This window comes from Struthio camelus, chromosome 4 (genome assembly GCF_040807025.1).
Source record: "Struthio camelus isolate bStrCam1 chromosome 4, bStrCam1.hap1, whole genome shotgun sequence".
Lineage (NCBI taxonomy): Eukaryota > Metazoa > Chordata > Aves > Struthioniformes > Struthionidae > Struthio > Struthio camelus.
Genome location: NC_090945.1, coordinates 87,365,364 through 87,385,437, shown reverse-complemented (window position 1 = coordinate 87,385,437; position 20,074 = coordinate 87,365,364). Strand labels below are relative to the sequence as shown.

Below are 20,074 nucleotides of genomic sequence, written 5' to 3'. Positions count from 1 at the left end.
AGGTGGGCTGGGGGAGCTGCGGGGGGGCCGAGGTGGGCGGGGGGGGGTCTGGGGGGGGACCGAGGTGGGCTGGGGGAGCTGGGGGGTGCCGAGGTGGCCGGGGGGGGTCTGGGGGGGGACCGAGGTGGGCTGGGGGGGGCCGAGGTGGGCGGGGGGGGGTCTGGGGGGGGACCGAGGTGGGCTGGGGGAGCTGGGGGGTGCCGAGGTGGCCGGGGGGGGTCTGGGGGGGGACCGAGGTGGGCTGGGGGGGGCCGAGGTGGGCTGGGGGAGCGGTCTGGGGGGTCCGAGGTGGGCTGGGAGAACCGGGGGGGGACCGAGGTGGGCCGGGGAGGGTCTGGGGGGACCGAGGTGGGCCGGGGGACCTGGGGGGGCCGAGGTGGGTGGGGGGGTCTGGGGGGGGCCGAGGTGGGCTGGGGGACCTGGGGGGGACTGGGGGGGACCTAGGTGGGCCGGAGGGGCCTGAGGTGGGCTGAGGAGGACCTAGTTGGGCTGGGGGACCCGGAGGGGCTGGGGGGGGGGGCCTGAGGTGGGCTGGGGGACCCAGGGGGCTCGGGGGGACCGAGGTGGGCCAGGGGCTGGGGGGAACTGGGGGACCCGGGAGGGGCCGAAGTTGGCTGGGGGGGCCCGGGCGAGGCTGAGGCAGAGCCTGGTAGGGGCTGGGGGAGCAGGGCTGGGGCGGTGCCAGCTGGGGGGTGCTGGGATGTGTTTGAGGGGGCTGGGAGGCCCTGGGGTGTATTGAGGGGGTGCTGGAGGGTATTGAGGTGTTCTGGGGGTATATTGGGGTGTCTTGGGGTATATTGGGGGGTGCTGGAGGGTATTGAGGTGTTCTGGGGGTATATTGGGGTGTCTTGGGGTATATTGGGGGGTGCTGGAGGGTATTGAGGTGTTCTGGGGGTATATTGGGGTGTCTTGGGGTATATTGGGGGTGCTGGAGGGTATTGAGGTGTTCTGGGGGTATATTGGGGTGTCTTGGGGTATATTGGGGGGTGCTGGAGGGTATTGAGGTGTTCTGGGGGTATATTGGGGTGTCTTGGGGTATATTGGGGGGTGCTGGAGGGTATTGAGGTGTTCTGGGGGTATATTGGGGTGTCTTGGGGTATATTGGGGGGTGCTGGAGGGTATTGAGGTGTTCTGGGGGTATATTGGGGTGTCTTGGGGTATATTGGGGGGTGCTGGAGGGTATTGAGGTGTTCTGGGGTGTATTGAGGGGTGCTGGAGGGTGCTGGGGTGTCCTGCAGTGTTTTGGGGGTGCTGGAGGATGCTGGGTGTATTGGGGTGTTGTGGGGTGTTTTGCAGAGTGCTGGGGTGTCCTGGGCGTGCTGGGAGATTTGGGACAAGCGGGAGTGTGTTTAGTGGAGCCGGGTCGGGGGGGACACGGTGTGGCGGGCAGGTGGGAAGCCGCGGGATGGGAGGTGGGGGGCAGCAGAACCTCGGGGGGCTGTGGACAGGGAAGGGGCTGCGAGAGGGCATGTCTGGGGCGCTGGGGAAGGGGCTGCAGGTAGGGGGGGGCCGAGGCCTTGGGAATGGTGGTGGGAGGGCTGGGGTGGGGGGGTCAGGGCACGGGGCCAGAGGGCTCTTTGGGCAGCGGGAAGGGGCCCGGCTGGGAGTGGTGGTCGGGGCGCTGGGAGAGGCAGGCGGGGACGGGGTGAGGGCCTGGGCGCTGGCTGGGGGGTGAGGGCGCGTGGGGTGGCTGTGGGGTGACGGGGCGGGCGGTTCGGCTCGGGAGGGGCCCTGGGGAAGGCGCTGGGGTTTGGTGGGGATGCAGCACTGGTGGGAGGGTACAGCACAGTGCGTATAGGGGACGCCGTGGCGGGTGCACACAGCCTCGGGGACGCCCCTGCCCGCTCCCTGCCCTGGGTCGGGGCGAAGGGACTCGCCCCGCGCCCTGCTCTGCCCTGCCCCGGTGTCACTGCTCGAGCGAGGCGCTCTTCTGCCCCGCCAGCCTGCCTGAAACGGTTGCAGCTCTGCAGAACCTGCCCTCCCCGCTCAGCACCGGGCTCTGCCAGACCCTGCAGCGGTAGGGAGCTGGGGGGAGGAGACCCACAGCAGGAGGCCACCGCTAGCACCTACAGCCTCTTCGTCCCTCTCCCCCTGTGCTGGCCCTCGCTGGCCTTGCTTTGCTCGTGGCTGACATCGCTGTCTGGGGAACCGGGAAAGCAGAGTCCGCAGGGCACTGTATGAGCAAGATCTCACCTCTGGTCCCTGCACGGCTTCCCTCCTTCCCTCAGAAGGACTGCGGGCCGTCTGCACCCTACGAATGGCATAGCCGTGGGACATCATCCTGCCCTGTGCTGCTGGTGCCCCAGCCTGGGCTCCTGATGTCCGTCTGTGGGGCATTAGAAAGAGAATCTGGAGCTGAGAGGGTCGTTGTCTCTCCATGCAGAAAATGTCCTCCCGGGAGCGAACAGCAGGCTCCAGGTCGCGAGCGGAGAAGTCACGACCGCTGACAGTTGCTGCTCCCCAAGTGGAAATCGTCCCCGGGCGCCTGACTGAGACTGAATGGCTTTCCCTGGTCGCAGCTGAGGAAGGGGAGGATGAGGCTGGAGACATTTTTGCAGGGTTCTGGGACCACGTGATGGACGAGTGCTACAAAGTCTACCTAGCTCGGCAGGTGAACGAGCCTGCTTCAAGGAGAACCCCGCGTGCTGCTTGGTGACAGCTGGTGCCACCCACGTCCCCGCTGTGGGCCCCAGGGCAAGACCAGGTCCCTTCCAGACCCTGCTCTGTGTCTTTGCCCCTGCTTCAAGTGTGGTGGGGGGTGAATCCTGAAGGACTCAGTGCTCAGTGTGTCACCAGGCAGCCGGCCGGGAGGTGAGCAGGGGAGGCCAGGGAAGACTTGGCTGCCTGGCTTCAAACAGAGTCCTGCTGAAGGCAGCCTTTGGCAGGGGGGAGGGAAGAGCAGGGTCCTTCCATCCCGCACCCAAAGATTCAGCCCCTGAATCCCCGCAGCCCACAGTAACTCGCACATCATCCTCCCTTGGCTTCCCTGCTGCTCCCTCACACCTGGGAGAGCTCCAGGGAAGCTCGCTGTGGCTGAAAAGTCCTTCCTTCTCCCATGAATGAGAATCTAAACAGGACACCATAGCTCTGAGATGCTCTTGGCTGCGCCCTCTGCTCTTGCCTTCATCCTGGTTGCTACCTCTCCTCTCAGCCAGGGGATTAGAGGTGCCAGTGGTTTGAACTAGCAGTGTTGTAATGATGAAGGCTGCAAATCCCCATAGAGCAGGCGGGGCAGGGCAGGAGTCTGTGTTCTAGCTGCTCTTCTGCCTTTGTCCTGGCTTTGCTCGTCACTGGATGCCAAGCTGTCTCTGTCTCTGGCCTGTGCTCTGCAGTGCGTGCCCTTCACCATCAACCAGGCAAAGGATGCCATCCTGCAGATCACCGAGTGGCGCTTCCTGCTGCGGGATGAGGGAGAGCCGAACGTGGAGAAAGATGCCACCTGGCAAGAAGATGAAGAGCCTGAGCCCCTCATCACAGACTCCTGGGCACAGGGCTCCGTTCCTGTCGTGCAGGAGCATCTGTTGCCAAGCTCAGAAGAGACGGAAGTATGAAATGCCCCAATCCTTCTCCTATAATCCCCAGGCATCTGAGCTTTCCCCTTCCCCTGGGTGTGGGGTCTGTGTGAGTGAGTGAGTCCCCACTGAGGAGGGCTGAGCCCAGTTGGCTTTGCTGTCGTGGAACAGCCGTCAGCAAGGCGGGTGTGAGTGAGGGTAAAGGATGCTTCTTCCCTGGCCCTGGTGGTGCGAGTCCTCCAGATGTTTTTACAAGGCCCCTGGTTAAGGCCAGAGCCTTCAGCAAATAAGCCCTCCTGGAGAGCCAGTGGATCCTTGCTAATGTGGGAAAGGGAGGATCACAGGTGGGTGAGGAATAGGAGCGAAGGAGGTTTGGCCCCTTCTGTGCTGCGGCTCTGCTTGCCAGGTCACTGTTCCCTGTGCGTCCTCCTCCCCAGCAGCGCTGCAGCGGCTGTTCAAGTGCTCAAAGCGTCAGCACACGCAGGCGAACAGCAGCGCCCGCAACAGCGCTCGTGCACCAAGGAGAGCCTGTTGGCAGCAGGCTGCACCCTCTGGGAGGGAGCGGAGACGGGACCTTTGAAACCAAGTCACCTCGGATTGAGGACTTTAACATAACTGACCTCCGACACTCAGTCTCTCCCCCTCTCCCACTTCACCCGTTCCCGGGGCAGGTACAAGTGTGCAGGCGCTGCAGCTGGGGGGCTGCAGTCAGCGCCAAAAGCAGCAGTCCCTCTCTGGCTGCGCAAGGCCAGGGTCCCCCCTCTGCCATAAGGACCCTGTGCTCCAAGCAGGTCTCAGGCTCTGCCGATCTCCTGTCCGAAGAGGCTGAGCTCTCCTTGCAACCCCACAGAGTGCCATCGCTTTCCTCCTTGAATCTGCTGCGGTATGAGAAGGCCCCCATTCCCCAACTTTTGAAGAGACAATCTCCTCCCGACTGTCACGTCCTGCTTCCTCAGCCGTGCTCTCTCTGCCAAGCCTGGGCAGGGCCTTCTTATCAGTCCCATGAGGGGCCGCAGCGCTTGCCCAGCCTCGAGAGCGTGGACGAGCCCCTGCAGGGGACAGAGGAGGAACTGCTTCAGCAGCAGCTCTCCCACGTGGACGTGGAGGAAAGCTCCATGGGGAAGGCTGACAGTCCTGAATGGCTTCTGCCTCCGTCCTCCAACAACCTGATAAAGATCCAGACTGGGAGGCCCTCATGCAGCAAGAAGGGAAAATGTGATAAGTTTGGGGCCGTCCTGGGAATCTCCAGGCTGGACCCAGCCCGCCTGCCCAAGCACTGGATCAGGCCCCAGGTGGAGGTGCTGGACCCAGACGTGGAAGCCAAGCAGCATGAAGGTGCCCAGGCTGTCTCCAGGCGCAGTCAGGAGCGTCAGAAATTTGGCAGCCAGGGATCAGAGCTCAGCAGCTCAAAGCTCCTCCCAGAGGTGGGAGCCGCAAGAGGAGAACATCCCTTGCCGCCTCTGAAGAAGATCCTGGAGCCCAGCAGCCCTGTGCCCTGGAAGCCGGGTGCCTTGCTGGACTCCATTAAGCCAGCCCCAGGTGTGACCGTCAGGGACGGTGGCAGCGTGAAGCGAGGGCCCTGCCTTCCCGCTGATGGGGAGGAGGAGACGGAGGAGGCCGAGAGGGACCTGAGACCCATCTGCCCCGTTGTGCCGTTACCGGCCCTTGCTGTGAAGCAGGTCACGGGCAATCACGGTCCCCAGATCCAGCACATGTCCCACATGTCCACGAGGCCACGGGATCAGTGAGCGGCGTGCGGGGCGAGCCCTCAGCTCGGGGCTGGACCAGCAACTTCCCTGTCCCCCAGCCAAGCTGTGCAGCTGGGCCTCACGTCTCAGCGTGTCCCACGTGCTGCTTCGGTGCTGCGTGTAACCGGGGACCGGGGCTAAGACTTCCTTGAAGCTGACCCTCCTGCGTCGGTCTGCTCTTCCCTCTTCTCTGAACGACACCAGCGAGGCCCTGGGCTGCTTTCCTTGCGTCTCCTGGGGCCTGGCCTTCTCTTGTCCCCCGCAGGCCAACCCGCTCGCCCAAGCCCGTGGTGGGAGACACACAGCCTCCTGCCCCCCAGCTTGCTCTTAATGCAGTCAGCTCCCCCCGCCAAACCATTTCCTTCCCGCCTTGCGAAGGGCATTTCCCAAGCCCGGCCCCGCTAATGGCAGCCGGCTCAGCGCTGTGCTGCAGCGGTCCTGGCGCTGAACCGAAGCCGGCGGGGCAAGGCCAGGGACGGCGTTCGGCTCCTGCCTCTCGCCTGGCCCCCCTGCGCCTTGACGCCCCGTGTCGCCCCGTGTCGCCCCGCTGGCCGGGCGGCTCCTCCCCGGGCAGAAGCCACCGCGTTGCACGAGAACGCCTGCCGCTGCCCAGGCCGGCGGCTGGTGCCCTGCCTAACCGTGGCCACCGCCGTGCTCTCCTTGGCAGCTTCATGCCCTGGGCTAGATATCTGCTCTGAGAGAAAATATCCTGTCCTCTGCAGGCTCCTCTGCCCGCTGGTTTCTGCGGTCTTTTGTGAGCCTCGAGCACGAGCGCGCTGCGCCCTGTTTTAGCCACTCCTTCCCGCTTCCTCTCTCTCGGGTGCTGAACACGCTCCCGACCCGTCGCTCCTCGGCATCGCCGCTCGCTCTGCCCCTTGGACGCTGGTTTCTCACGGCAGGCCTCGGTCACAGCTGCAGAGTTAGGCAGTCCTTCGCAGCCCTTCCCTGCAGAGCTGCGCCTTTTCCCTTCCCACGTGGCCGGGGTGGCCGTGGCCCGCCTGGCGCCGGCGAGGGCCACCCGCAGCCCCGGCGCCCCGGCTCCCGCGCTCGCCGCCGGTGCGTGCCGCCGCGCAGCCGCGCGGGTTCCCCTGCTCGACATGTTCAGCCGGGGATCGGACGAACAATGACTTTGGGGCTGCAAGTTTTTACCTGACTTGCCAAGTCCCTGCCGGTTTAGTCGAACGAGTGATGAGTCAGAGCGCCCTGGCTGGGGCGCGAGCCTCCGTGCTCAGGAAGGCAATTATGCACCGGGGCTAACGAGGCTGAGGCAGTGTGATTCTCCAGGTTGCACAGCAAGGGCAAGGCAGCTCTTAGTCATCGTGCTAAGTCGGCAAAGAGCCTGCTCAGGAACGCCGGCCTGGGAGCGATTCATCAGGCTGGTGTGCAATTGGCCTTTCCAGTTCCCCACATGCAACCAGGAGTCTGCTTAATTGCAAACTATTTTTCCACACTTTGTGTCTGATTAAGAGTCCTGATACGGACGCCAAAGGACTGTTATCGCTAGGGCCTAACTCCTGGGCTGGGCAGAGCCCTTGAGCCCTGCCCGTGCTGCGAGGGAAACGTGCTCCTTTCCCTCTCGCTCAGGCCAGGCAGCGCCCTCACCTCCGCTCTGCAGCCTGGCTGGACTAGCGGGGAGGCGAAGCGCCGTCCGCGTCCCGAGCGGCGCTCTCGGCGGCAGGCAGGTCCCGCCGGGGCAGCTGGCTCTCCCAAGGCTGGGCCCGGGGTGCTCGCGCCGTCCTTCCCCTGGTGGGTTGTCATTGCACCTCAGGGCCCCGCGTGGGACGGGGGCCCTCCTCTGGGACCCCGACGACGTGGCCTGACCCTCTGCGAGCTGGGGGGCTCTGCCTTCGCCGGCGGCGCCCCTCAATCCTCCCGGCAGCTGCTTCAGAAGATATGGAAAAGAACCGACCACCAGCAAAAGGTGAGCAAATCTCGGCGTAGCGGGGGCAGCTCGTGCTTTGGCGTTGCCCCCCGGTTTGCTCCCCCGGGGCAGCAGCGCAGGGCGATGAGCGTGCGTCCTACCCATGGGCTGTTTGTTCAGTTTGCGACGAAACGCAGCTATTCACCCGGCAGCTGACCAGGTGATTTGCTACCAAGCGAGACGAGAGAGGTAGCGAACGGAGTGAAGTGTCGGCTCAGCTTCACCGCGCGAGCCCTCCCGGGCTTTGCTGCCGCCTGCCCGCCGGGCCGCGGCGTCCCCCGCATCCCTGCGTCCCCGGCTGGTGCCGCCCCGCGCGGGCTGGCTCGGCGGCAGAGCCGAGCTGCCTGTGGGCTGCTTGCCAGCTCGAACCCGGTTGCACAAGCACCCCAGTTTTGCCACAAGGAACCAGTTTGGCGGAGAAGTACCGCCTCCCGACCCACAGCTCCTTCCAGTTGAACCCGTTCCTGGGGGAAACGTCCGCGGAAGATGTGGAAAGTGCCAGGAGGAGCTGGCTGGGCGCGCGCCCATCAGGGATGCTCCGCGCCTGCTTCCCGGGTCTGCTGCCTGCGAGGGCGGCCCGGGGCCCCGCTGCAGCTGGGAGCCCTCCCCGCGGGGCAGGACAGGGACCCTCGGGGCGGGAATCGCCCCTGCGGCAGCGGTGGCCCTGCCGGGGCTGGGCAGCGTGGCGGGGCGCCCTGGCCCGCGTGGGCGAGCGGCCCCGCCACGGCGCGCTGCACCCGCTGCGCACCCAGCCTGGCCTCCTGCCCGCTTCGCCCCTCCCTAGACAGGAACCCAGCGAAACGCTCCGCTGCTCCCCATCGCGCCTGGGGCTCCGCTCCCACCCGGAGGGGCCGACACCTCGGGAGCAGGAGGGGACCGCGCCGTGCTGGGCGCCGGGGTCAAGGTCCCCGTTTCCCAGCTGACCTGTGTCCTCAGCCGGACCTTGGTGCCCCATCCGGGTCCCGCCGCCCAGCCGGACCTCGGTACACGGCCGGCTCCCGTCGCCCACCATGGAGCTGCTGAGCGCCTGCAGCCACCCGTGCTGGTTCGTGCTCACGCTGCTGCTGCTGCTGCTGCTGCTCCGGGCCACGAGGCGCAGCGGCGCCTGGCTCCCTCGCAGGTGTCCCACCGACCTGACCGGCAAGACGGTGATCGTCACCGGAGCCAACAGCGGTGAGCGGGGCCGGTGCGGCGAGGGGCCTGGCGGGCTGCAGGGGTGGGGGGCGGTGGGGATGGGGGTGCAGGCATGGAGGGCTGCGGGGACGCAGGACACGGGGCAGGGCTGCAGGGGTAGAGGGCGGCGGGGCACAGGGATGCAGGGCAGGGGTGTAGGGGTGCAGGGCGCAAGGCTGCAGGGTGCAGGGATGCTGGACGGGTGCAGGGCTGGGGGGTGCAGGGATGCAGGACACGGGAGCAGGGCTGCGGGGTGCAGGGCTGCGGGGTGCAGGACATGGGTGCAGGGGTGCAAGGCACAGGGGTGCAGGGTGCAGGGGTGCAGGGCTGCGGAGATGCAGGACACAGGTGCAGCGCTGCAGGACACGGCTGCAGGCCTGCGGGGCGCAGAGGTGCAGGAGCACAGGGCTGCAGAGCTTCGTTGTCCCACCTGGACGCAGGGCTCAGCCGCCCTCGTTTCACAGCCGGAGCTGCGGGAGGCGGCAGCTCCCTGCAGCCGGACTCTGTCCCCGGCCAGGTTAATGACTGACAGCCAAGGCCGCCGCGGGCTGGCCGCGTCCCAGTGCGTTTCTGGGCTGCAAGCTGCCCCCGGACCCGCTTTGCCCCAAGCCAGGGCCGCGCGCGGGCGCCGCTGTGCAGAGCACGGGGCCAGTGCAGCGGGGCCAGCGGGACGGGGCCGGCTCCGCGGCCCTCCGTGCCCAGAGCCGCGCCGCCCTGGCTGCTCCCGCGGCGCGCCGGGGCCGCACGTCCCCGGCTCTTCTGCCCGGCGCGGGGTCCGCCGCCCGCCCCCTCCCCGCGGCCGCCCCCGGCCAGGCCCCCGGCTCCCGGCCTGCCCAGAAACACGGCGCGTGCCGAACCGCCGCCGAGGACCGCGTCCCTGCGGGGGGGCCCGGCCTGCCCGGCGTTTCTGGGTGGGCAGGGTCTGCGGGTGCCCTGGGCGCCGGGTCGGTGCCGCCGGGCCGTGCGTTTCGGCCGTGCCCCCTTGCAGCGGGGCAGCTGCCTCGCGCCGGCAGCAACGGCCCGGCCCAGCGTCCCGCCTCGGCACGCCACCGCCCGGCTCCCGGACACGCCAACAGCAGCTGGGCGGCCAGTTGGGGGCTTTCTAGGATTTGTTTTGCAGCGGCCGAGGTCGGCCCGGCCGCCGCGATGCCGGGGCCAAGGCGGCCCCGGGCGGACGGGTGCCCCTTGGCGGCCCGGCCCCGCTCCCGGGCTCCCCGCTGGCCGCGGGGCCGGCCGGTGCCACGCTCCCTGTGCCGCAGGCATCGGCAAGTGCGTGGCGCTGGACCTGGCCCGCAGGAACGCCCGCACCATCCTGGCGTGCCGGAGCCGGGAGAGGGGCCAGGCGGCGGCCGAGGAGATCCGGGCGGCCACGGGGAACCCGGCGGTGCTGCTGCGGCTGCTGGACACCAGCTCGCTGGCCTCCGTGCGCGCCTTCGCCCGCCAGATCCTGCGCGAGGAGAGGCGGCTGGACGTGCTGGTGAACAACGCCGGCCTCACCGGTAGGTGCCGGGCCGGGCCGGGGGTCCGCGCGCTCGGCCGTGGGGCCGGCGGCCCACGGCGGCACCGCCGGCCCCACGCGCCTCCTCCGCCAGGGCTGCCCTTTGCCGTCACGCCGGAGGGGCTGGAGCAGACCTTCGCCACCAACTACCTGGGGCCGTTCCTGCTCACCAACCTGCTGCTGGGTGAGGGGGCTGCCGGGGGGCCGGGTCCCGCGCCTGTTGCCGCCGGCGCCCCGCTCACCCGCTGCTCCGCGCAGACCTGCTGAAGGCCTCGGCGCCCGCCCGCGTCGTCAACGTCTCGTCCTTCCGGCACAGCGCCGGCACCGTCGACCTGCGGCACCTCACGGGGCAGGAGCGCCCCAAGAGCTTCGACCACGTCTACAACAGCACCAAGCTCATGAACATCCTCTTCACCGCCGAGCTGGCGCGGCGCCTGCAGGGCACAGGTGGGTGCCGCGCCGCGCTGTCCTGCCCCATGCCATGCCATAACGGGCTGTGCCATGCTGTGCCATTCCCTGCCATGGCACGCCATGCCATTCACTGCCGTGCCATGCTGTCCTGGGCTGTGCCATGCCGTGCCGTGCCGTGCCATGCTTTGCTGCACCGTGCTGTGTTATGCCCTGCTGTGCCATGCCATGCTGCACCGTGCTGTGCCGTGCCATGCTTTGCTGCACCGTGCTGTGTTATGCCCTGCTGTGCCGTGCCATGCTGCACCGTGCCATGCCATGCTTTGCTGCACCGTGCTGTGTTATGCCCTGCCGTGCCGTGCCATGCTTTGCTGCACCGTGCTGTGTTATGCCCTGCTGTGCCATGCCCATGCTGCACCGTGCCGTGCCATGCCATGCCCAGCCATCGGGCGCCCAGGGAGGGCTGCACCCGCAGGGCCGCTGGCTCACCCCACCGCGCCGTGCAGCGACTCGGCAGCTGCCCGCGGGGAGCCGAGGGGGCTCAGCCCTGCCGGGTGCCAGCCGGGACACCCCGCGAGAAACTCCCTGGTGTCCCACCGGGACCGGCGCTGGCGGGCGCAGGGCCGGGGCGGGCGAGCCCGGGCTGGGGACCGGCAGGTCTGCGCCAGCTCGTCCCGCCGGGGCAGCCGCGGTGCCCCCGCTCCAGGCCAGGGTTCGGGGCTGCTCCCCCGGGCAGGGGCGGCCGTCCCTGCTGCGAGGGCGAAGCCACAGGATGCAGAAAGGAGAGAGGAGCCGGGCTGCTGCTGCTGCCGCGGGGCAGCCCCTCCGCCGGCCGGCCCGCGCCGCAGTCCCCGGAGCTGCCCGGCTGCCGGCGGAGGCGGGCGCTGACGGTGCTGCGCCGCAGGGGTGACCGCCAACAGCCCGAACCCCGGCGTGGTGAAGACGGGCATCATGCGCCACTTCAACTGGCTGGTCCGCGCGCTCTTCACCCTCGCCGGCCCCTTCATGAAGGTGAGCGGGCTCCGCCGGCGCCTGCCCGGGCTCGAGCGCCGGGGCCGCGGCCGCCCGTCCTCAGCCGCGCTTCGCCCCGCAGTCCGCCGAGGAGGGAGCCGCCAGCACCATTTACTGCGCCGTCTCGGAGGAGGCCGCCGGCGTCACGGGCAAGTACATCGGCAGCGACTGCAGGCTGGCGCTGCCCTCAGCGGCCGCCCGCGACGCCGGCCTGGCCCGCAAGCTCTGGGAGGAGTCGGAGCGGCTGACGGGCCTCGCCGCCGGCCCGGAGCACTGAGCCGGCCGGGGCTCCACGCGGGCGTCCCCGCCGGGCCGGCCGCCGCCGCGAGGAGCCCCTGGGGCGTCTCGCGGCCCCGGAGCCGCGGGAGCCAGGCAGGCACGGGCGCCGGGGGGGGGGGGCACGCAGCCGGCCCAGCCCCACGGTGCCGCTGACCCGAAGCGCAGCGGAGAGGGGGCCAGCCGCCGGCCCGCGTGCCACAGGACCCCCCTCCCGGATCGCCCGGCTCCGGCGGCCCTCGGTCTCCCTCGGTGCTGGAGACGCCCTCCTTTCGGGGCTGCCAGGCCACGTCCGGCATAACGCGCGGTTCCCTGCAGCCCGGCCACCCTCACGCGGGTCCCTCGTCCCCGCGTCCGGCAGGGAAGGCAAACAGCCGGGTGGCCCTGGCCAGCCCGGGCACACGGCCGCCCGCGCCATGCTCAGGCACTCGGAGCCGCCCGTGCTGTAAACGCCTTTATTAAACTCCTCTGCGCAGCCAGCGCGGGCTCTGCGGTGCCACGGGGACGCGCCGCTATTCCCAGGTGATGTCCAGATCCAGCTGCTGCTTCCGCACGGCCTGCAGGAAGGAGTCGTAGTCCCGGCGGTGGATGTCCCGGCAGCGGGACAGGTCCAGGGCGCGCAGGCGGCTGTCGGCGGCCAGCAGCTGCCACACGGTCCGGCTGGACACCCGGCTCTCGGCCAGCGAGAGCTCGCGCAGCTCGAGCAGGGCCGGCCCCGGGGCCGCCAGCGCCGCCTCGAACACGGCGTCCAGCGCGAAGGGGATGCCGAGGAGGCTCAGGCTCTGCAGGCGCGGGGAGCGGCGCAGCAGCGAGGCCAGCGTGGCCCGCAGCACCAGGCCGTGCTGGGCCGGGAAGGGGCCGGAGGCGGTGGCCAGGGCCAGGGAGAAGCGCTGGAGCTGGGGGAAGGCGTGGGGAAGCAGGTCGGTGTCCCAGCGGAGCGGCTCGGCAGGGGGGTCCCCGGAGGGGCCGGCGCCCGGCAGCCCGGCCGGAGGGTGCAGGTCGGTGCTGAAGGCCCGCAGGAGGGGGCAGCAGCTGAGCAGGGCGCCGAGGGAGAGCTCGTCCTCGTAGCAGAAGCCGTGGAGGGCGAGGGTGCGCAGCCGCGGGCCCAGGCTGTGCGCCAGCGGCAGCGCCCGGGCCAGCGCCCAGCCCCGCTGCCCCGCGCAGGTCAGGGCCAGGTGGGCCAGGCGGCTCCAGCGCAGCCCGGCCCAGCCGGCGGTGGGGCCGTCGCCCAGCCACACGTTCACCTCCTCGGCGTCCGGGCACACGGCGCAGAGCGTGGCGAGGAAGGGCTCCCCTACCTCCTCCACCCGCCGCAGGGGCAGGGTGAGCCAGGGCCCGTCCGCGGCCCCCCGCTGCCGCCGCTGCGCCAGCTCCTCCAGCGAGGGGAAGCCCGGGACGTCGCCCGCGCCGCCGAGCTGCCGCGTGTGGATGAGGCACAGGGCGTCCGGCACGGCGCTGTGGGCCAGGAACTCCAGGTGAGGCAGGGCCAGCAGCACGAAGGCCAGGGCCACGGCCACGTCGCAGCCCCCCGGGGCCTCGAGGCCGCGGGCCAGCAGGACGCGGAGCGCGGGGCAGCACAGGGCGCCCGCCAGGGGGTCGTAGGCCAGGTGCAGCAGGGCGCGCGGGGACACCTTCTTGCAGTGGGACACGTCCAGCTCCTGCAGGCGCTTGCAGCAGGAGCCCACGGCCGAGAGCACCTGCACGTTGGCCTGCGTCTCGGCCAGCCCCAGCTTGCTCAGCAGCGGCAGTCCCTCCAGCAGGTCCACCAGCACGTCTGCCGAGACCCGGCTGCAGCCGTGCAGGTCCAGAGAGCTCAGGCTCTGCCCCCCACCCCAAGAGCCTCCTGAGTAGGGCCAGGGCCCGGTGCAGTGGGCACCCCGCCGGCCCCTCTGCTCCCCTCGCACCCGCTCCCCCGGCCGCGCGGGGCGGCTGGGCGTCCTCCGGGCCCGCGGCGTGTTAGACCGGGAAAATCCTGGGCAGCCATCCCGAGCCCGGCTCACGCAGGCCAGGAACGCCCATCCTGCTCCCCCACCGCTGCGGGTGGTCTTGCACCCAGCCCGAGCCAGGGCAGCGTTCGCCCCGCGGCACGGGCTCGGGGAGATGTGGGGCTCCCAAAGCCAGGCAGTGGCTGAGGGGAGACCAGGGAGAGCCCCCAGAAACCCTTTCGCCCCGTGCCAATCCCCCAGACCCTGACACCGGGAGGGAACCCAGGAGCGCTCGCTCCCGACCCCTGCTCTCAGCCCCCGGGCCCCACGCTCCAAGAGCCGGGAGGAAAGGCAGCGCCCGCCGGCGGCCCGCCGGCCCCGGCCCCGCTCACCTTGCAGCGCACGGCGACGAGCTGGCCGATGGCGTTGCTGACGAGGCCGGGGCAGGAGCGCAGGCTCAGCTCCCGGAGGTGAGGCACCAGGAGCAGGTGGAGCGCGGCCCGCGTCAGGCGCCGGCTCTCGCCCAGGAGCCGGATGAGGTCCTGCACCAAGCTGCCGGCTGGCGCCGGGGGGACAGGAGGAAGCTGTTACTGGGGGTCGGCTGTGCTGCAGCCCCACGGCGTCGGCGAGCAGAGCCCCGGCACCGCTCGCCCTTCCTCCTCCTCCTCCTCGCCCCACGCGGAGCTGGGTCCCCGGACGCTGCACCTCACCCAGCTCGTTAAAGGGGCCCATGACGTAGCGGAAGTGGTACTCGTCGAGGTAGTTCTCGCTGTAGTCCTTCACCCACACGCTCTGCATGTGCCTCGCCAGGCTCTGCAGGCAGAGGCTGCTCAGCGCCGGCACCTCCTTCCTCCTGGGCATCGGGCTCCTGCCAGGGAAAAGGGCTGATCGGGCACGACGATCCGCGGCCCGGCCAGCGCAGCACGCTCCCTGGACCGCCAGATCGGCGCTACTCGCGCTGGCAACGGGCCCCTGGCTTCAGAGCCGTAACGAGCCGCAGCAGACCCAGGACTTGTCTGGGTCCGAGTTTATTTTGGCTGGATTTTAGCTGTTTCTACAGAACTGTGCAAGAAACTTCCACCTAGGTACCCGCTACCTCACCGCTCCTGGGTGAGACCCCCACGGTCTCCCGTGTCGTGGGGGTCACCACGACGTGACCCAGGCTCGGGTGCCTGTCGTCTGTTTGGGGCCTGTTTTAGTGATGTTGTGAAGTAAACTGTTGCTTAGCTTCAGCTTTGCTTAGCTTTGGGCAATTGCATGTAAAGGAGCGTGCACGTTAACCAGAGAAGGGCTAACGAGCACAGTTAGCTACAGCGCAGCTGACCCCGGGACCAAGAAGCGAGGGAAGGGAGCAACCCACCAGCAGAGAGGGAGCCGAGACAAACAGAAACATCCCCGAGCAGCCTCCAGCCCAAGGGGGAAGAGCCAAAACCTCACCACAGCGCTCTCCTCCCGGCGAGGAAGTCGGGGCAGCGGCAGCCGGCCGTGACAGCACCGAGGTCGGGCGAGCGGGCCACCAGGAAAGGGGCAGCTGCTGGGAAGGTGGGGTATAATAGCGTTAATTGCATTGTTAATTGGGACCACCAAAACCTGTGCCGAGTGTCAGCATCCTTGTAACCACACAACAAAACGCATGTGCTGTGTCTTGCTGAGACTATTAAAGCACGAAGCAGGCTAACGCCGAACTCCGATTCCTGCATCGGGGAGACAGCCCAGCGCAGCCAGCGGGCTGCGGAGAAGTTAAACGGGATGAAGCGCTTCAAAGGTCACGGCAACTGGGGAGCTTCTGATCACTGGGCAAAGGCAAGCGGCCCCCGAGACCCCGGAGGGCGGCGGAGCGAAGCCCCTCCCGGGCCCGCGAAGGCGGCTGGCAGCAGCCAGGGAGGATTCGCCAAGGGCACATCGCGCCCGACCGACCTGGCCGACTTCGACGGAGGGCCGGGACGTCGGAGGCCTCGGCTCTCGCAGGGCCCCTGACGGTCTGCCCCGGCGTCCTTAGAGCCGAACCGGGGAGAGAGGCTGGATAAGCGGAAAGTGAGAGGGGCGGAAAGTCCGACGAACTGCCGGGACAGGGGCTGTGACCAGGTTCAACGGTGGGACAGCGCTCCAACGTGGAAGAACAAAGTGGAAAACAAAGTGCAGCCGGTGGCCGGCTCCCCTCGGGGATCGAGGCCGGCTCCGGCGCCGTCCCCCGTCTCTTCCAGCAGGCCGGAGCACGGGGCAGAGCAGGCCGCCAGCGGGTCAGCAGACAAAACCGAAGCGGGGCCAGCGGTCGAGACGCCGTCCGGAGGGAGCTGGGCAGGCGGGGGAACCTCGCGGAGTGCAGCAGAGGTAGTGGCAGAGTGCCGCAGGGGGGACGGGGTGACCCCTGCCGCCGGACGGCCTGGGGGGCGGCTCCGAGACCCGTCCCGATGCTGTGCCCGGGATGAGGGGCTGTGCGGCCGGGGGGGTCTCACTGCCGCCCGAGGGGTGCGGGCAGGAGGGAGCCGGGCTCTGCGAGGGGGGTCAAGGGGCAGGCTGGGCAGGAGGAAGGGGGGTGTCGGTGTTTCCGGCCTCTCAGCCCCGAACCCGAACGGCCTGGCCTGCCCGGACCGGCCTCGTCCTGCCCCCTCCGTCCCCATGGCAACCGGGCCGGGACCAGGCCCCGCCGCGGACCAACCCCCCCCCCTCCGTCCCCATGGCAACCAGGCCGGGACCAGGCCTCGCCGCGGACCGACCCCCCCTCCGTCCCCATGGCAACCGGGCCGGGACCAGGCCCCACCGCGGACCGACCCCCCCTCCGTCCCCATGGCAACCGGGCCGGGACCAGGCCCCACCGCGGACCGACCCCCCCTCCGTCCCCATGGCAACCGGGCTGGGACCAGGCCCCACCGCGGACCGACCCCCCCTCCGTCCCCATGGCAACCGGGCCGGGACCAGGCCCTGCCGCTGACCACCCTCCGTCCCCATGGCAACTGGGCCGGGACTAGGTCCTGCCGCTGACCACCTGCCGTCCCCTCCGTCCCCATGGCAACCGGGTCGGGACTAGGTCCTGCCGCTGACCACCCTCCGTCCCCTCCGTCCCCATGGCAACCGGGCCGGGACCAGGCCCCGCCGCTGACCCCCCCCCTCCCTCCGTCTCCATGGCAACCGGGCCCGGCCGCTGACCCCCCCCCCTCCCTCCGTCTCCATGGCAACCGGGCCGGGACCAGGCCCCGCCGCTGACCACCCGCCGTCTCCATGGCAACCGGGCCGGGACCAGGCCCCGCCGCTGACCACCCTCCGTCCCCATGGCAACCGGGCCGGGACCAGGCCCCGCCGCGGACCGACCCCCGCCCCCCCGTCCCCATGGCAACCGGGCCGGGACCAGGCCCCGCCGCTGACCACCCCCCCCCTCCGTCCCCATGGCAACCGGGCGGCAGCAGGCTCCGCCGCTGAACGGCTCCCCCGTCCCCATGGCAACCGGGCCGGCAGCAGGCCTCGCCGCTAACCGCCCCGTCGCCATGGCAACCGGGCCTAGGCCGCCCCCGGCCTACCCAGGCCCCACTTACCGGCGCCTTACCCCGTCCTGTCCCGTCCCCGCTTCCTCCTCCAGGGCGGCCCCACCCCCGGGCGGGATCGGGACCCGGCGCCGCCGGGCAGGCCGCACCCGGCGGCGCCGCCGCCTTGCCTCTTGTGTCCCTCTGCCCCCGCCATACAACGCCCGCGTGCCCGCGCCCGGCGGCTTCAGGCCGCCGCGCTGCGCCTGCGCGCCGCCGGCCAGGCCCCTTCGGCCCCGCGGCTGCCCGCGCGCTGCCTGACGCCGGGCGGCGGCTCCCGGGGGGCCTGGCGGGCCGGCGGCCTGGCGGACAGCCCGGGGGCCTGGCGGCGCGGGCGGCGGCCGGCCGCTTCCGGGAGCGGGAGCCGGGGAGCGGCGCTGGGCAGCGGCGGCAGGTACCGGCCGCGGCCTGCGCGGGGCGGGGGCTCCTGGGGGGGGTCTCCTCCAGGGGGCCGATGTTCCTCTGCGTGGGGGGCCGGTGCGGGGGCGGCGTCACCCTCCCCCCCAGGTGGGGTGCGTGTGGGGTCCGGGAGAGGGGGCATCACCCCCCCCGTGGGGCATGTGTGGGGCCAGTGCGTGTGGGGTCACCCCTCCCCTGTGGGCTGTGTGTGGGGCCAGTGCAGAGGGGGATGACGCCCCCCCCGGGGGGCCGTGTGTGGGGTCAGTGCGTGTGTGGGGTCACCCCCCCCCCGTGGGGCGTGTGTGGGGTCAGTGCGAGGGGACATCACCCCCCCACGGGGCGTGTGTGGGGCCGGTGCGTGTGGGGCTCCCCCCCTCCCGTGGGGCGTGTGTGGGGTCACCCTTCTCCCCAGTGGGGCGTATGTGGGGTCACCCCCCCCCCGTGGGGCGTGTGTGGGGTCACCCTTCCCCCCAGTGGGGCGTATGTGGGGTCACCCCCCCCGTGGGGCGTGTGTGGGGTCAGTGCGAGGGGACATCACCCCCCCCCCCCGTGGGGTGTGTGTGGGGCCGGTGCGTGTGGGGTTCTCCCTCTCCCGTGGGGCGTGTGTGGGGCCGGTGCGTGTGGGGTCACCCTTCCCCCCAGTGGGGCGTATGTGGGGCCGGTGCGTGTGGGGTCACCCCTCCCCCTCAGTGGGGTGGGGGGGCATCACCCCCCCCATGGGGTGTGCTGGGGGTGGTGAGTGCCAGGGAGGGCCCTTTCCTTGGGGGGTCGGTGCTGGGGTGGAGGCACTCCCCAGTGGAGCGCCAGGCCCTGCCTCTCCCTCCCCGTGGGGTGACCCCAGGCTCTCCCGTTGCCCCTCGTCGGGGGGGCCGAGCCCCGCTGGCGGAGCCGGGGTCCCCCCGCCTGCTCTCTGCTCGCACAGCCCCGCCTGGGCTGGAGCAGAGCCGCGCTGCGGTGCCCTGTGCGCACAACAGAATCGTTGTTCCTCTCCTCTGCTTTGGAGCCCCCCGGGGCTGCTTTGGGGGCCCCCAAGGCTCCCGTTAGGTGCTGAGCCCTGTTTTGTTACCGCTCGAGTGCGTATGGCCATGACAGTGTTGGCCAGCTCCGGCCTTTCGGGAGGAGGAAACCCTCACAGGTACCTGCAGCAGTCGCTGCAAGACCAGTGACTAAGCGTATGAGCACCTGCAGAAACAAAGATTCTGTTTTACGCGGGTATTTTCAGCAGCAAGTAAAAAGCCAGGTGAGAGCTGCTCCGAGAGGCCGGTATGCCTCGAAGAATATTACAGATGCAGAGCTGTCTGTGTTTGGACACCCTTGCATTAAATGTTTTTTGGAAAAAAAAAAAAAAGTGTCCTCTTTCACTTTAATCAGATGGTCTTTATAGCTACAGGTTTTGCTTTTTGTTTTCAGTGTAATTCACCTTTTTCCTCAGTGTGGTGCTGGAAGGCTTCAGTCCATCTAAGCAATGGCAGCTGGCTTCGTTATGCTGGCCGTTGTGAGATAGTTTCATGGCGGAATCGTATGGGATGGCGAAGGGATCTGCACCGTGTGAAAAAAAAAAAAAAAAGTAAAAACAATCACTATGCATAACCTGTAAAAACTCACTTTTTACTATAGTATAGATATAACTCATTTTACACTGATAACCTTTAACATTAACTTTATATCAAGCTGTAGCTTCTTATTTATGAGTAAAGCTTATGTGTGAGTAAAGCTCGCTTCCAAATGGAGAGCGGTTTCTAAACCTTTGCAGGGTTGTTTTGGTGCACTGTTACTGCTTGTACAACTATTTTGTCTTTCATGGTGGGGGAATGGAAAATTTATATGGATAACCTGTTAGACAAATCTTTAGCCCTGCATCTTTGCCATCAAAGTTTTGGATCTAAATTAAGATTTGAGTCAGAATCTTATTAGAAAAGAAGATTTTAAAAAACAGCATCTGAGTAGGAACATAAATTGCACAAGTAGAAGCTGCACAAGAAGAAGAGGTCAGCTTTTTGACTGAGAAAAATAGATTTGAGGAGGGACAGGACCAACTCAGCTGCTGGATAATTAATAACTTGGATAATTTACATGTGAATATTATAGCTATTTGGTAGTCAAGAAAAAGTAATTTTCCTAGCTGAATATTTCCTTTGATATAGGCTAGTGAAGGTACAGTAGAGCTCTTCTGGCCAAGAATTTTGTCTGTCAGGTGCATAAAAGTACACAATGGAGCACTAATTAGCTAGTGGCATGTTTGAACAATTGACTGATCAAATTAAGGCTATTTGTGCCGCAAACTTCAGTTTGTAGGCTATGAGGTCATAGGATGCGTGTTAAAAGCTGTGCGTCTGCCTAGTTTTGTAATTTGATACAACAGTGATACTGAGTATTCCTGTTTATTCGTTATTTTGTGCACGTACGCCCTCTCCCCGTGGCATCTGCTAATTTGTCTGGCCAGAATGTTCACTTTTGTACTTGAAGGAGATAATTTTCTCTAGTAAACGTGAAGGATACAACCCCCAAATCTGAACTGTTACGAGGCTTCTTTCATCCTCGTCCCAGATGTGCCATTGCTGCATTAACAGCACAAGCCCTGCAGTTCCTCTGCCTCGTTCTTCCCCGCTTGCGTTGCGAGTGGATGGGACCCCCGCGTCTCACGCGGGCCGTCTGCTGGAGACAAAAGCTGGAGACAGTAGGACA

The 20,074-nt window shown here is 68.0% G+C and overlaps 4 protein-coding genes across 7 annotated transcripts in view; 3 read left to right on the top strand and 1 right to left on the bottom strand.

The window, feature by feature from the left end:
- The first annotated feature begins 1,529 nt into the window (after positions 1–1,529).
- On the top strand, positions 1,530–6,259 carry C4H2orf81 (chromosome 4 C2orf81 homolog). The gene is made up of 3 exons (XM_068942930.1): positions 1,530–2,611; positions 3,333–3,545; positions 3,872–6,259. The coding sequence occupies exons 1-3, from the start codon at positions 2,378–2,380 to the stop codon at positions 5,258–5,260; spliced, it is 1,836 nt and encodes a 611-aa protein (XP_068799031.1). The 5' UTR covers positions 1,530–2,377; the 3' UTR covers positions 5,261–6,259.
- Positions 6,260–7,138: 879 nt separating this feature from the next.
- Positions 7,139–12,026, top strand: LOC138067272 (retinol dehydrogenase 12-like). The gene is made up of 7 exons (XM_068943974.1): positions 7,139–7,181; positions 8,118–8,354; positions 9,614–9,853; positions 9,947–10,036; positions 10,111–10,299; positions 11,165–11,271; positions 11,354–12,026. Exons 1-7 carry the CDS (start codon positions 7,154–7,156, stop codon positions 11,546–11,548), a joined length of 1,086 nt encoding a protein of 361 aa, XP_068800075.1. The 5' UTR covers positions 7,139–7,153; the 3' UTR covers positions 11,549–12,026.
- Positions 12,027–12,058: 32 nt separating this feature from the next.
- LOC104142211 (uncharacterized) lies at positions 12,059–18,870 on the bottom strand. The gene is made up of 5 exons (XM_068943973.1): positions 18,810–18,870; positions 14,910–15,003; positions 14,183–14,340; positions 13,865–14,031; positions 12,059–13,367 (listed from the first exon to the last, which is right to left on the bottom strand). The coding sequence occupies exons 3-5, from the start codon at positions 14,331–14,333 to the stop codon at positions 12,060–12,062; spliced, it is 1,626 nt and encodes a 541-aa protein (XP_068800074.1). The 5' UTR covers positions 14,334–14,340; positions 14,910–15,003; positions 18,810–18,870; the 3' UTR covers position 12,059.
- The window catches only part of DCTN1 (dynactin subunit 1), a 93,263-nt gene continuing 90,500 nt past the window's right edge, over positions 17,312–20,074 (top strand). For all 4 annotated transcript variants that reach the window (XM_068943967.1, XM_068943963.1, XM_068943961.1 and 1 more), the window contains exon 1: positions 17,312–17,384. The gene's annotated coding sequence lies outside the window, so the exon portion shown is untranslated. The remainder of the gene's footprint in view (positions 17,385–20,074) is intronic.

Coding starts and splice junctions, on each gene's coding strand:
- C4H2orf81 (XM_068942930.1), top strand. CDS start 2,378: ATGCAGAAAATGTCCTCCCGGGAGCGAACAGCAGGCTCCAGGTCGCGA. Junction 2,612..3,332: donor AAGTCTACCTAGCTCGGCAG/GTGAACGAGCCT, acceptor TGTGCTCTGCAG/TGCGTGCCCTTCACCATCAA. Junction 3,546..3,871: donor CAAGCTCAGAAGAGACGGAA/GTATGAAATGCC, acceptor GGTGAGGAATAG/GAGCGAAGGAGGTTTGGCCC.
- LOC138067272 (XM_068943974.1), top strand. CDS start 7,154: ATGGAAAAGAACCGACCACCAGCAAAAG. Junction 7,182..8,117: donor GAACCGACCACCAGCAAAAG/GTGAGCAAATCT, acceptor CTGTGTCCTCAG/CCGGACCTTGGTGCCCCATC. Junction 10,300..11,164: donor GCGGCGCCTGCAGGGCACAG/GTGGGTGCCGCG, acceptor GCTGCGCCGCAG/GGGTGACCGCCAACAGCCCG.
- LOC104142211 (XM_068943973.1), bottom strand. CDS start 14,333: ATGCCCAGGAGGAAGGAGGTGCCGGCGCTGAGCAGCCTCTGCCTGCAG. Junction 14,032..14,182: donor GGGCCCCTTTAACGAGCTGG/GTGAGGTGCAGC, acceptor CCCCGGCGCCAG/CCGGCAGCTTGGTGCAGGAC. Junction 13,368..13,864: donor TCGTCGCCGTGCGCTGCAAG/GTGAGCGGGGCC, acceptor GGTGGGGGGCAG/AGCCTGAGCTCTCTGGACCT.